Source organism: Alosa sapidissima, chromosome 8, assembly GCF_018492685.1.
Source record: "Alosa sapidissima isolate fAloSap1 chromosome 8, fAloSap1.pri, whole genome shotgun sequence".
NCBI classification, from domain to species: Eukaryota; Metazoa; Chordata; class Actinopteri; order Clupeiformes; family Clupeidae; genus Alosa; species Alosa sapidissima.
Genome location: NC_055964.1, coordinates 28,512,279 through 28,527,287, shown reverse-complemented (window position 1 = coordinate 28,527,287; position 15,009 = coordinate 28,512,279). Strand labels below are relative to the sequence as shown.

General features: G+C 41.8%; 1 protein-coding gene and 1 long non-coding RNA gene across 7 annotated transcripts; one reads left to right on the top strand and one right to left on the bottom strand.

Moving 5' to 3' along the window:
• Positions 1-5,192: 5,192 nt before the first annotated feature.
• Positions 5,193-11,748, top strand: asphd2 (aspartate beta-hydroxylase domain containing 2). 6 transcript variants are annotated; one of them, XM_042101527.1, is made up of 5 exons: positions 5,718-5,930; positions 7,283-7,513; positions 7,794-8,974; positions 9,585-9,698; positions 10,378-11,748. In XM_042101527.1, exons 3-5 carry the CDS (start codon positions 8,086-8,088, stop codon positions 10,485-10,487), a joined length of 1,113 nt encoding a protein of 370 aa, XP_041957461.1. In that variant the 5' UTR covers positions 5,718-5,930; positions 7,283-7,513; positions 7,794-8,085; the 3' UTR covers positions 10,488-11,748. The 6 variants fall into 6 exon arrangements, with proteins under 6 accessions (XP_041957455.1, XP_041957461.1, XP_041957460.1 ...); XM_042101526.1 differs by having other exon boundaries at positions 7,619-8,974; XM_042101521.1 differs by lacking the exon at positions 5,718-5,930 and adding an exon at positions 5,193-5,475 and having other exon boundaries at positions 7,283-8,974.
• Positions 11,749-12,998: 1,250 nt separating this feature from the next.
• On the bottom strand, positions 12,999-14,416 carry LOC121715650. Its single transcript, XR_006033660.1, has 3 exons — positions 14,302-14,416; positions 13,691-13,830; positions 12,999-13,388 (listed from the first exon to the last, which is right to left on the bottom strand). It is a non-coding gene; the product is annotated as an uncharacterized LOC121715650 (long non-coding RNA).
• Between the last annotated feature and the right edge of the window lie 593 nt (positions 14,417-15,009).

Here is a 15,009-nt window from a genome sequence, read left to right as displayed (position 1 = left end):
CAGGCAAAGTAGCGTTTTACGCAGACTAATTGTAAAATATTTTTTTGCAGCCCGCAGGTGTCCAGAACAACATACTAAAAGTCCTAAGAAATTCTAGTTGAGGAAATAATATTTATTCGAGATGTGTGCCAAGAAGGCCAGGCAACAATACTAAAAAGGCAAAATAACTCCTATCAAAATTAAACTTTACACAATGAAAGTACCCATGAAAAGTAAAAGTTTTTGTATTACAAGTTTATTTGAAAATTAATTTTAATATGCAAATGAACTATACACTAATCGAATATGCCCGAAATACACCCAAATAGGCTTACTTTTTCCTTTACTCTTACCACAATAACACTTTACATAGTAAAAGTAGGCCTATATATGAAAAGTAATTGTTTTTATATGACAGGTTTCTTTTGAAATTAATTTGAATATGCACATGGCTCCACACTTATTGAATATGTCCTAATTTGCATATAGACAGAAACACCATTCATATGTATGACAAATACATAGGCCCAATCTTCATCCAACCATCCTACTGCCAATGGGTGATGGCAATGCTGCTTTTAGACTGGCCTCTAACCTGAAAACTGGGTCACGGAGGCACACACATAAGCCTCCCCACCACGACAAGGTAGCAACAAAAGGGGAGTTTTCTTTTTTTTTTATATATATATATATATATATATTTTTCTTTTAAAAATCCAACCTGGATCCTGGACCCCTTCTCTGTGGATCTTGGTTCTGGTACCCCCCGGTTCCTAGTTTGTTCTTTGCTTAGTCTCTCCCCTCTGGGTCATATTCATCTGATAAATCAAGCAACTGTGAGTTTGTAATGACTAAGATGGCTATTCTGACTTTCTTCTGATGTTATCTGTGGGGGAATGTCATTAAGGCTTGTTTACAAATAATAATAAAAAAAAAAAGTTTAGAAATTTAGAAAGCAACTGGAGGCAAGATTGTGCAATCAATTCTTAAGGTCAATATAAGTCTTTTACTTACTGAATGGACAAGAATATGTTAGTTATTTGGTCCCTGTTTTTTCTACTTGTGACTTTATGGCTTCTTGGCCATAAGTCAATTACGCCTAGTGTTGAGCTCATTTGCATATTTAAAATATTTTTTTTGATATTTGAGTATTAGACTTGACTTGACTTGACTTGACATGACATGACTTTGCTTTGGTGAAAAATGTGTCAGCCAAATGTAATGTAATGTAGTGTAATTAGTCCCTATATGCAAGACTATGCAAATTACACACATCGAGGAGTCAGTTTAAAGGAACCGTATGTAAGATTGTGGCCAAAACTGGTACTACAATCACTTTCAAACTACTGTAGAGCGGTGTATCCCCTCCCCCTCTCCTCTGACTGGCAGAGCTGGCAACCCGGATGCCGAAACACTACTGACTTTGTGATTAGTACTGTAGATAGGTGGAGGGTGGCGCATCAGGCCAAAACACAACATGACAACATCAACATCAGTTAAGGGCTGCAACTTCACTTTTTAAATGACAATATCCTGTCCGGACTACTGTTGTCATAGATATAAGTATTTGAAATGAATATGATTTCTTAATGTCTAGTGACATATCAGGGCCATTTTATGATTAATTGAAATACATTTCTTACATACGGTTCCTTTAAGCTTTGTACATTTGTGTTTCTCTTGTTTGTGGTAATAACATACAAAGCATGTGAAAAACATTCCAGATATGGACGGTGCTTGACTGACCCAAGAGCTTCTCAAACTCTGGGTGAGGCGACACCTTAATGTTAATCTTGATAAGATCAACATGTAGGAGATCATGTTGAATGTCATGTTCTCAGAAGGGTATGCTGTAGATTCTAACAATTGCAATGAACTGGCCACACAAGGATGATGAAGGAGGGAACATAGTGTCTCTAGCTGTTTCTGGAGCTCAATAGTGTCTGCACCAACACTTCCTGTAGAGAAGGTCAGAAAATACAGCTACATGCTACCAGGTGTTCCTTCAGCTTAAAAGGTCCTGAACTGTATTATTGAGGTCTTTTAGGCTCCATCTTGCCCATACAGTGCATCACATCAAATAAGCACGAGTATGTCATGTAGGGAATTGAGGCATCACGCCAAATGTACAGTGGGTAGTTTCTATTGAATATTCAAATTCACATACAGTATGCATCATCCAAAGTGACTTCTAGTGTGAAAAATGCACAAAATACACTTCATATTTTTAAAGCATTTTTGCACGATCTGTCATTTAGCTCATGCATTTATACAGAGTGACTTACAGTGTACAAACAGAAGCAGCCCTCAACTCAGGGTTGATTATTTGTTTCTTGGGTATCAGTGGCATGACTGTTTTGTTACTGAGCACCATGCTCTGTATCAGTTCCATGAGTAGAGCGGCATCAGGCACAGTGTTCAGACAGGCCTACTTCAGCACAAGAAGTAACAAGACATTGTAATAAAATGCACGGTACGGTGCACCAAGACAGCTGCATAGTCATAAACAGATCCTGAAATGTAAATCATGAACTAGAATCTCATATTCATAAAAGGTCAGTATTGTACTGACCACAAGTTTTGCATTATGCAATTTACAACATTTGCATTTGTCTGTTTTGAATATTCTATTAACATTTTGAAGTTTTGCATTTATTTTTGTGAGAACGTATAAGTTATATATAACTAATAACTGCAAGCACAATGCAGGCTCCACATATATGAAGGGATAGTTGGAACCGTTCTTGGTTTAGCACCAGAACCATGACAAATGAACATGAACATGAACAAATGACACTAATAATGACACATTTGCAAGAACACCACAAACCTTGATCTGATGTTACATCCAGGGTGTTCTTTTGCTACAACCTACCCTACCCTTGGGGTAAACATGCTGGGGTACAGGGTTGAAACAGCAGCCACGACGGCCTTGGCGACGCAATTTAATTTAAAGGAACCGTATGTAAGAAATGTATTTCAATTAATCATAAAATGGCCCTGATATGTCACTAGACATTAAGAAATCATGTTCATTTCAAATACTTATATCACTGACAACAGTAGTCCGGCCAGGATATTGTCATTTAAAAAGTGAAGTTGCAGCCCTCACAAACTGATGTTGATGTTGTGTTTTGTCATGTCATGTTGTGTTTTGGTCTGATGCGCCACCCTCTACCTATTTTTTAATCACAAAGTCAGTAGCGTTTCGGCATCCGGGTTGGCAACCTCGAGTCAGAGGGGAGGGGGAGGGGATACACCGCTCTACAGTAATTTGAAAGTGACTGCAGTACCAGTTTTGGCCACAATCTTACATATGGTTCCTTTAATCTTTTACCCAGTGGAGAAAGTGACAATGCAAAGACAAAAAAGAGTGTCCTGGGCAGCCGTGGCCTACTGGTTAGGGCTTTGGACTTGTAACCGGAGGGTTTCCGGTTCGAACCCCGACCAGTAGAAAAGGCTGAAGTGCCCTTGAGCAAGGCACCTAACCCCTCACTGCTCCCTGAGCACAGGATCAAAAGAGTATATATACTTAAGTGTCACCATCTTCTTCCCACTTCTGATCAAGGCCGTAGCCAGGATTTTTCAAATATCGAGGTCAAGGGGCGTCAGTAGAAATGTTGCCCCCCCCCCCCATTTTGCCAACAACCATATATTTGTTCAGATTATAACATGTTTTGTTTATAACTTGAACCAACACACTTTTCCACAATATTATTTTTTTTAGATGCACCATCTGAGCCTTTTCCCAAATTGGCTTTGGATATTTATACTGGACCCTGCTCCATCTGTTATTAAGAATGAGCTGCTTCTCCTCATCAGTGTAGCAAATGTTGCATAATTTGCAGGGTCATAGGCTGCAGATCTTGTAGGCTACCTTCTGACACAGTCATGGCCGTAGCTACCATAGAGGACACCGAGGTCATGTCCTCGGTATTTTTTCGTTTCATTTATTAAGTAGGCCTAGCCGACGAGACAATTATCTTTGCATCAACTTTGCATGATAGCCGACTCGACTCTACTTTCGTTTTGACATGTCCTAGGTAGGCTATCGCGGAGTGTGTCCTAAACTAATTAAAGGAACCATATGTAAGATTGTGGCCAAAACTGGTACTGCAATCACTTTCAAATTACTGTAGAGCGGTGTATCCCCTCCCCCTCCCCCCTGACTCGAGGTTGCCAACCCACATGCCGAAAGACTACTGACTTTGTTATTAGTAGATAGGTGGAGAGTGGCGCATCAGGCCAAAACACAACATGACATGACAAAACAAAACACAACATCAACATCAGTTGAGGGCTGCAACTTCACTTTTTAAATGACAAAGCCTGGCCGGTCTACTATTGTCAGTGATATAAGTATTTGAAATTAACATGATTTCTTAATGTCTAGTGACATATCAGGGCCATTTTATGATTAATTGAAATACATTTCTTACATACGGTTCCTTTAACCAACGCAACGCAGCTCACATAGTTTAAAAATAAACTTCAAAATAAACTTGACGTCTTGTTAATTTCTGCCAATAGGCTAATCTTAATTCACCTGACCTGAACAAAGGCTGTCACAAAGTTAACGTTTTGGAAAGCCAGCAGAAGAGCAGACATAGAAGGAGGGAAGGTGAGACATGTAGGCCTAGGGCTACCAATGAGATGCTAAATAATGAAAATGTACAGTATGTTGAAATTCAGTGGAGATGCAGTTAGCTAACCTGCATTGAAAACGAAGCTATATGAATGTTATATAGGATGGATAATGTTGTGAAGGATATTATCTCATGGCAGAAATATTAGGCTACCTTTTGTCAAATTATATCAATTATTGTTCAGTAATTTAGAGACTTGTTGTTTTAAGAAATCCAACACAGGAGACAGGGGATAGAAATCAGGCAGTTGAGAAGAAAGAGGAGAAGAGGGAAATGATAGGTGAAGGGCCCCCCCCAAGTGAGAGTCTCTCTCTCTCACACACACACACACACACACACACTTCCACCAATCCATGTTTCTTGAGAACTTTACCACAAAATCGTCAGTTTTTTCTTGAGAACTTGACATCATCCAATCGGAACACATGGAACCAATTATGTTGGGGCCTTTCTGCCTTCAACATATTTCTCAAAAAGTTGCCTAATGCATAAAGGATTTTCCCGTAGGTTTTCCTCGGTGCCGCTCTCTCGCAAAGCATCACGGGATCTTAGGCTCTTCCTTATTTCAAGTAGCTTACAATTGTTGCAATGGTCACTTGTTACATTGTACGCCGTCTATGCGTAATCGTGACCAAAATCGTCAGAATGTAGGCTAACTGTGTAGTAAAATGGGTTAAATGTAGCCTATTGAAACAGTTTTACCAGCAAGCTAAGTAATACACAATGTGGTTCGGCAGTTAAAATGAGTTTGCACTAATGTGAGATTGGGCAGACCAGTGTACGATGATCATTCCCCGCGTGTTGCACTGCGGCGCTTACTAGCCGTTGCAGTATGTGGTCAGCAACACAGGTAGGTGGAAAGGACTTGACTGACAGTGTGGTTGACCCAGTAAGCAGGGGAAGATTTTCAAAATGAGTTGACTAGTTTTCTGACATATTCACCAAAGCTATCACATTTTGAATTACTAGGCTACTACTTTTTTTAAATCGGGCAGTTGCATAATAATAATAATTATAATAATAATAATAATGTATTATTATTGTTATTATTATTATTATTATTATTATAATGGCATACAAAGGAATTTCGTTAGGTAATCTGATTTATATAATATCACACCGTGTAATGTTATGGGATTAAGATGAGAGTGGGCCGTGGATCTCGGAGCATCTGTCGTGTTTTTTGATTGTGTCATCGACACAATGGACGACGAATGACAGCGTTTACCATGGCGAGAGAGACTGGGAGAGCTGCCCTGCGTGTTCCAGTGGAGAGGAAAGACGTGTTGATGCAAAGATAAGAAGGTGAATGCAGAAACCATTCGTTTTTGTTTATGAAAGTCGTTCGTTCTGTTCGGTGAGGTGAGACGCATTTTCTTATTTTATCGTAACGCGTCTCCGAGTTGGCTTGATTTCTGCAATCGTGGCTTTCCGCTTTGCTCTTCTTTTGATGGCCGCACAGACGTGGAAGTTGTTGTATAAAGGTGTCTTGGACGTTGCTAGCCAGTATGGACGGGCGGGGTACACTCAATGGTTGTCTTGTTGTTGATGTTGGCTTTGAATCCATTTTTACTGTAAAGTTAGCTCGAGTTTATCTCTGTTGACTTGGCCTTTGTGTGATATGCTTCCCAGGAAGACAACAACACGTCACAATCGATTAGCCATACCGTCTATCTGTCGATGATTTGCGTTCATTAACCTACAGTCATTGTTTACCCTCTTGAGTGTTGCAGTATGATAGCGTACACGGGGTCTGGTCTAGCCTACTGGATTTATCGATGTGCAGAACGCCCGGGCGTCTGAGAGTGCGTGGGAGTTCCCCCTGCCGTTTCTATGTATTTGGCCTGTAGGCTATTTGTACCCATTGTTTACCCATTTGTAGATGTTATGGTGCCTTTTTGTCTCAGTCTATTTGCTTTTTGTCTTGTCCGATGTTGAGTTTGAATCATCGTTAGATGTTTGATTGTGGTTGAGCCAATTTGCTACGTTTAATTGGTGTGTGTGTGTGTGTGTGTTAGGTTATATGTCAGGTTGTGTTTTAAACTGCAGCACTGATAGTCGGGTGACTCATGATATTGTACTGTGCAGTGCGGAGGAGGCAACTGATTTTCAAATGTAATGTCAGGCTGTGCTGCAGTCCTTGTCTCTTGTCTCAGTCACATATTTAAACTGCTGTGTGTGTCAATGGAGGGTGTGAATATCACTGGTTGTGTGTGTGTGTGTGTGTGTGTGTGTGTGTGTGTGTGTGTGTGTGTGTGTGTGAGAGAGAGAGAGAGAGAGAAAGAGAAAGAGAGAGTGCCTTCAATAGGTCACTTCATGTGTATCTCCCTCTTTTTAGTACACCTCAAGAGCTCTCTTGTGTGCTGTTTTCTTAAATCGCTCTCTTTTTCTCCCACTCTTTGCTGTTCCTCCTACTCAACTCTATATTTCTCTCTCTGTTTCTCACCTCCTTCCCACACACACTCACTCACTCACTATACTCCCTCTTTCTCCTTTCGCTCACTAACACACTCACTCTCTCTCTCTCCCTCAACCCTCTCTATTTCTCCCGCTCCCTTACTCTAACATCTCTCTCTCCCTCCCTCTCCCTCTCTCTCTCTCTCTCTGTCTCTCTTTCTTTCTCTCTCTCTCTCTCTCTCTCTCTCTCTCTCATGCAGAGTTTGATGCCCTGTGGTCTGCTGTCCCCGCACATTTGTCTAAACGGGCAGAAAGGGAACAGCTGAATTGCCACAGTAGTTCCCTGCCTGACACTTCGGACCCTCCTGGACTCTAACTCTCCTGTGTGTCCCGTTTTCCTGCCGATGGGTCACATTCTCCTTCTGTTCGACTGACGGCATCTAGTACACTCTTCTTCATCTGACTCTGTTTGGAATCAACCCTCTTCTGATGTGAGCAGCCACACCGCGTATGGGTGTATAGGTGTGAGTTACAAATAGTTTATGTGTAGTGAAGGAGTTTGACTGTGGACCTTCTGTTGAACGGTCCCATTCCAGGACTTTCCTCAACTGGATCCAATAACATTATCTACCTGAAGTCGCTGTGCTTCCCATTGTTAGGGAAGATTGGAGCTTCTCGTCTTCCTTCCAGGAGGTTATATCACCCTAGAGGGTTCTTCTGTGTGGTCTGAAAGTGCAGGAGAGCTCAACACAGGCTTCTCTGGTCTTCCAGGCTGAAGATTCGCTCACTGCCTCCGAGGAGGAAAGATGAGGGCATCATCAGACTGAAGTCCCGTCAGCCATCCTTGGGGATTGGAGACTGCGGCAACCTTTTCAGCTCGTCTTTGCCAGCTTGTGTGTGTGTGTGTGTGTGTGTGTGTGTGTGTGTGCACAGGTGAGGTAGAGCCAGCTAAAAATCCCAGCATGAATGTATGAGTTGCAGACATACAGAACAGTACAAGTGTGTTTGACTGAGCATGTGTGTATGTCTCTGTGTGTGAGCGTTCTCCTCGCTCTCTGTGAAAATGGACTGGTCACTGGAGAGGATGCGTGAACTTGTGGCCGGTGGCATGCAGTCAATGCGTGAGTGTGAGTCCAGCGTGCTGGGCACTGCCCTGTGCCTGGCGCTACTCTTCGTGTGGTACTGCTACCGCGTCGGGCGGGAACAGAGCATGCCAAGCCTGCGAGGCGCCTACGGTGTGGCCGAGAACCGACGCGGCAGCCTGGCAGTGCCGGGCCGCGTCGGCTCCCTTATACCCTCGGACGGAGCTGGTCTGGGGAGGGGCACCAAGGGGCGGCAATGCTCCGGCGAGGAGCTGAACGGCTTCGCTTACTGCCAGTCGCCCGAGTGCTTCCGCTGCACACACGCCGGTGAAGGGCTCAACCAGAGGCTCTACCACAGCCTGCAGGACTACGCCAAGCGCTACACCTGGGCGGGCATGGGCCGCGTGCACAAGGGCGTGCGCGACCAGGGCCGCTACCTGCTCTCGGGGCGGCCCTCCATCCAGAAGCCGGAGGTCTTCTTCCTGCCAGACCTGCCCTCGGCGCCCTTCTTCTCGCGCGACGCACAGAAGCACGATGTTGAGCTGCTTGAACGGAGTTTCCCTGCGCTGCTAGCAGAGTTCGAGAGTGTCTACCGGCTGCCCCCCACCGCCACGTCCTCCTCGCTGCCACCGGGATGGAAGGCCAACAGCACGCCACGGGGCCAATGGTGGACCTTCTACCTGGTGAACCAGGGCACGCCTCTCGCCGTCAACGCCCGACGGTGCCCGCGTGCCTGGAGGGTCCTGGGACAGCTGCGCACCTTCGTTGCCAACAACGTGTTCGGCAACGCTTGCTTCTCGGTCATCACGCCGGGGGCCGCTATCGCTGAGCACTATGGCCCCACCAACGTGCGCCTGCGCTGTCACCTGGGTGAGTCACACACATACACACACACACTGAGGTACCAAAGAAGGAGATAGCCGACTGCATGCATGCACCGATGCCTTGTTTAGCTTTCATATGATTTAGAACTATAGTAGTGTTACTGACACTCATCTCTGTACACTTACATGTTCAAAGCCAGTCTGAAGAAACCCCATTGTTATATTACGCCTATACCAGACATACTGGGGCGTGGCATTTACTCTCAGAATCACCATAATGTTGATGAAACACTCCAGCTTCAGTTTGTGGCTTTGGAATTGTTTTGTCTGATCTTACTACACATGACATGACAAACCTTTTGCCTCCTTCTGCACAAGACAAATCCAAGATCTTTCCAGACAGACAGAAAATGCTGCCTCGTCTCAGAGTGCATGTTCTTGTTAGGAGCTTGACATGGCAGCTTTCCCTGTTCTGAGCTGTGGGCTGAAGAATGTGATTGTGTACATTCTGCTGAGCTCACTCCCAGATTGATATGGAAATGACTGCCACTGGTATGAGCACTGCAGGGAAGGTCTATGGAGTGTGGATACTGTCCCGAGCTTTGCGGGAGTGACTCTGTGTGTGTGTGTGTGTGTGTGTGTGTGTGTGTGTGTAGGTCTGAAGGTGCCCGCTGGTTGTGAGCTGGTGGTTGGGGGAGAGCCGCAATGCTGGTCGGAGGGCAGCTGCCTGCTGTTTGACGACTCCTTCTTGCACACAGCCTTTCATGAGGGTAAGACACACACAGTCACACACTATCCCTCTCTCTCTGTCTCACTTACACACACATTCACATAATACTTTCATAAACACACACATACATGTTTCATAAACATACTCGCACAGAGGCACACTCACTCACACACCTACACACACACACACACACACACACACACACACATACACACACATTAGTAGCTCAAGAGGGACACGTATAGCAACATTTCAGTTCCCCCCTGTGCCCACACACACTCTAGCTGTTGAAGTACTGAGATCATCTCACCATACCAGTACAGCTACAACATGGTATTGGAACACGCTAGAGGTGGAGAGATGGACAGCATCTAACAAATTCTTAATTATTCTTTGGTAACTGTACCAGAAAGATTATGTACATGATTTGTTTGAGCGTGACAGAGACAGGGAAATTAAAGTGCCAAATGATGATGACTGTTTAGATATGGAAGTGAATAAAAACCATCAGTTATAGAAAGCATCAGATGCAACGTCATTGATTTTTATCAGCCAAATTGTTTATTGTCTAAAAACATGCTTATAAGCTTGTCAGTTGAATGAAAATGACTTTCCTTGTTTTTGTTTCCATGTATGTATGTGTATTTTTCCTCTTTTGTAATGTTTTGACATTGAACAGATGTCATCTATTCTTTTTCATGATCCAATATTTATTTTAGGCACCGCAGAGGACGGCCCAAGGGTGGTCTTCATGGTGGACCTCTGGCACCCAAATGTGGCAGCTGCTGAGAGGCAGGCCCTGGACTACATCTTCAGTCCTGGACACTGAGCGAGAGAGAGAGTGAGTGAGTGAGAGTGAGAGGGCAAGAGTGTGAGAGAGAAAAGTAGAGAGAGAGAGAGAGAAAGAGAAGGTGAGAAAGAATGAAAGAGATGGTGTAAAAGCCTTGGTGCCTCATGTATGGGTGAGAAACTATAAAACCTGTGAGAAAGCCAAAAAAGCATTTATAGAGGTCAAAAAGAGAAGGGTTAGGAGAGATTGTAAGGAGGGAAGTTGTGAAAATGAGGCCAGTTTGAAGGGTTATGTTTGTTATGCGTAGTCCCACCACCCACCTCACCCCCACTGTTTATACTGCAAGTGTACATAAAGTATCCTTCTCTGACATGATATACACACCCACCTGCTGTGTCCATCCCTTTGGCCAGGGCTTTTCGGAACAAACATTTTGTACTGAATGTAAATGTTTGCAGATTGACCAATCAAAAAAAGTGTTTTCATCTGCCCTGTGGTATACCTTTAGTTAACCCAGAGAAGCTAGTACACAGCTCAACAGTGCTGTTGTTACATCGTCCTACTAGCTGACCTGTTTGTACAGAAATGCTTGGTGCAAATTAGCTGTTTTCTGGTTCCTTTTGTAAGCAGTAAATAAAAAATAAATTGGCAGAACACTAGCACAGGTGATCCAGTGGTACATTTTATGACCGGCGAGTTCAACTGATGATGAACTACTTCTTCAAGACCAAAACATGGCATTCAAATGGTAGCCTACTTTACAGGATAGCGTGGTTGGATTTGGCACATGGGGGTGTGATTTTTGTAACCCTGTTTAGACTACTGGGTAACCTCTGTATTTTCTGACCACTTAGTTATTGAGCAAGGTTACAAGGAGTGAGGGTGGGTCTGTGTGTTTGTGCGCAGTTTTCACTGCTTTCTACTTTGGTACATTTAAAATGGAGCACAGCGTATACTTGACACATTTTTAAAAGTTTACAATTGTTACAGTTCTTAAATGGGCTAGATTTTAACTCTTAATTGTTCCGTATTTTGATCAGTCTTCTCTAAGTACCAGCTGATTGCATCTTTTTGTGGTATTGATACATTCCTTTTGTAAAAAAAATAATAAAAAAAATCAGTTGTTTGATGATGTGGTTCAAGTAACAAGTGATTTTATTTTATTTTGTTTTGTGTTTCTTTGCCGTTGCAAATCAATCCTCAGATTTTTCTCTTCAGTCAGTATTGTGCCATAATCTCACTTGGAAAAAAGTCACAGTTTTATCAGTAGGTTGAATAAAAAGTGTTGCCTTTACACTCATTTCAGGATGTGTTTCATTTGTTGTTGTTTTTATTTGTTGTGTCAGACTACAGGAATACCAAAATCAGAAAAAGGACCAGTCACTCTCTTATTAACAAATACAGAAGGCATTACGTTTCTGCACATCAGAGACCACATTATGCAGGAACATTTGTTCATAACAGAAGGCTATATCTACTAGCAGCCTCTTAAATGAGAGAAAAACATACACCAAGACATGACAACAGCAGAAGTTTCCCGCTTCATCGGTGGTACGAAAAGATCAGAAGATCAGCTCAGAAGTTCTCTGAATGTCTTGTAAGCAATAGTGCAATGGTGACTTGAGAAGTGCATAATAAGTGTCAATAGCTATTGGTAACCAGGATTCGCCTTTGCACACATACTATCCTGATTTTGTGGCCTAATTCTAAATGTTAAAAGTGAGGCTTTCCCCAGGCAAAGGCATGATGTTATTATAAGACCATTGACCCTGTTACTTTCTTCAACCTGTACCCTGATTCTGTTGCTATTGCCAGATAGACGGAGACCAGTAAGTCAAGTTGGGTGCATGATTTTAATGATCTTGTGTCCTGCGGTGTTGAAACGAGATCTGTTTGAGATGTGCCATCTTTTTTATCTGCTTAAAAGAACTGCAGCTCTTCATTAGATGACAGCTTGCTTCTGCATCACTTTGGAAACGATTGAAGTTGTCATTACAGCTGCATGCTTTGATGCCCCCCTTGTGGTATCTGCCTAATCAGACATGGGCAATACTGATTGCACACTATCACCTCTAGTATTTTAAATATCTCATCTCACTGAAGACAGGCAGTGTGGTGTGAGACACCAAAGCGAGTCATTTTTTTCATATTATATAGTCATAATTATTTACCTAATAGAATTTCATGGCATTCATGTGATCTGCCCAGAAGGTATTTAAACGGTTAGGAGACACTAACTTTTGAAGGCAATATCCAGGTCATTTGTTAAAACATGCCTATTGTTTTTTTTTTTTAAGATTAGGCTACTGTATTAATTTAATTGTTTTATTAAAAATTGAAGAGAAATTCATCACAATGTATGGGACATTCCAGGATTTTGGTACATTTCAGGGGTGGCCACTTCTGAAAAATTGATCTTCAATTTGATCATTTTTAGTCATATATTTATTAACTACAGGTAATAGACTATCAAAAAGTTTGATTCATCAAGCTCAGGTATCAAAGCAGTTTTTTTCAATTAGATGCTTAAGTTGGTACTCTACAGTAACAGGGTTGCAAATCTAGGCTAAGTTGTGGTTTACCCCTGGAACAGATGCTAACTGTAAAATTTAGCTATGTATACAAGATCAAGGACAAACATGGTTATATAAGTATATAAAGTACATTTCGACTCTACTCAATATTAGTCGTACAATATGAGTAACAGAGTTGCGTTCACTGAGTGACACACGCAACTTGGACAAACATATTTGGGAAAAAAACCTGAAAATTGTTAGAGCACTTACCTTTGGTCTTGCCATGTGAGCAGAAAATGTCCTTGTGTTGTAACTTCCTTTGTGCCAGTAGACAAATATTTTTAGCTCTTTCTCTGCCAGGTAAAATTCCTTATGGTAACAGGGTTGCGCGCATGTTGTGGGACACAACTTAATAGCATAAAAACTGTAACATGCAATACAATGTAGATCAAAGAAATTGTTTTCATAAGTAAAGGAGATGAATATGAACAATATACAAGAGGAAGTAATTTATTTAGAGCTTATTTTAATTGTTACATTTGGCAAAGGAGTTGGTCACCCAATGTGTGGGACAAGAGAAAATGGCCATTTTTTGAGGTGGTCCAAAGGTATTCAGTCTTTTGAATAATATCTAAGGAGCTTATTTTCCCACCAAATTTTACAGTTTGTCTTATAACAAGTACATTATTCACAAAAAATAGTCATTTAGATATTTTGGATATGTACATTTGAGATTTAAGTGGTGGGACAGGAAATGTATCAAAATCCTGGAATGTCCCGTATAGGAATGCCTTTTATTATTGATAAAACATGAACAAACAACATTTGAACTCATAAATATTCCACATCCACTATAGATGAAGAACCTATAAAAAAAGAACATAAGAAAACAAACTTTTAGTTCATTTACTCGAAATAAAAGTTTGCTATATTACCTATGAATGCAACAAATGGGTAAATGGACATCGGCTAACATTAGCTAAAAGCTAACCAACATGTGCTGCTATGGTTAGCTAAACTGTCTACAGACAGAAACACCAATTTCAATGATAAAGTCTGAATTAAACTAAGTAGCACCAATACAAGTATATTTACACGAAAACATATGTGATATTGTTATAATCTGCCATACACACCCATTGGAAGCTACCATGAGCTAACTGTCCGAAAGACTACTAGCATGCTAACAACGAAGCTAATGTTACCTTTGTTTTCTCCGGTTGTAAGTTAATCATGTAAACAAACATTCAGCTAACTATTGGTCAAACTGAACATAATTTTCGGTTATTTCATCAGAATTTTAATTTTTCAACAAGTTCATCAGAAAGTTCACCCACCATTTAATGTAGTAGCCTATTTGTCACAGCAGCAAGACGCAGTCATTCATGTCTGTGTGGACTGAGAAGCAGGAGGAATGGTTGGGCAGAATTTTTATTAGACCCCTCCTCTGCCTTGCAAAAACATACATCGTTGTCTCTGCTTAACATGATCAGTGCACTGTAAATTTCACTTAAACAGTACAATCAACTCATTTCTTTTAGTTATGACATAGAGTTTTCACAAAACACACAAACATTAGTAGTGACCACCTAACATATTTATTACAACTAAATCTGGGTTTAGAGTGTATGAGATAATTTAGTCCAAATTGCATGCGTCACAGCACCTGCACAGTAGGCGTACATTTAACACAGTACCAGATGAGTTTATCCTTAACACCGTATTGACTTGTTTTTGTATCACCATATGATACAACAACATGAGTCACATAAAAACCCTCATGACTGAGCCTTGTGGTAAAGTGAGGTGTATAATCAGATGCTATCTGTCAGAATATGAATCACTTGAGCAGATTCCAATGTGCTGCACTACCCGATATAAACAAAAGAGGGAGCTAGTGAGTCACAGTCCATTGGCATGTGTCGCTATGGAAGCCTGCAGCCATAGGCATTCTGATTAGGAGACGCAGCACTCAAAATATTCTCCCATAGAAATGTATGGGGTGATCATAGACTAAAAAATATCGTGATTCGTGAAGCCTTGCG

Coding starts and splice junctions, on each gene's coding strand:
- asphd2 (XM_042101521.1), top strand. CDS start 8,086: ATGGACTGGTCACTGGAGAGGATGCGTGAACTTGTGGCCGGTGGCATG. Junction 8,975..9,584: donor GCGCCTGCGCTGTCACCTGG/GTGAGTCACACA, acceptor GTGTGTGTGTAG/GTCTGAAGGTGCCCGCTGGT. Junction 9,699..10,377: donor GCACACAGCCTTTCATGAGG/GTAAGACACACA, acceptor TATTTATTTTAG/GCACCGCAGAGGACGGCCCA.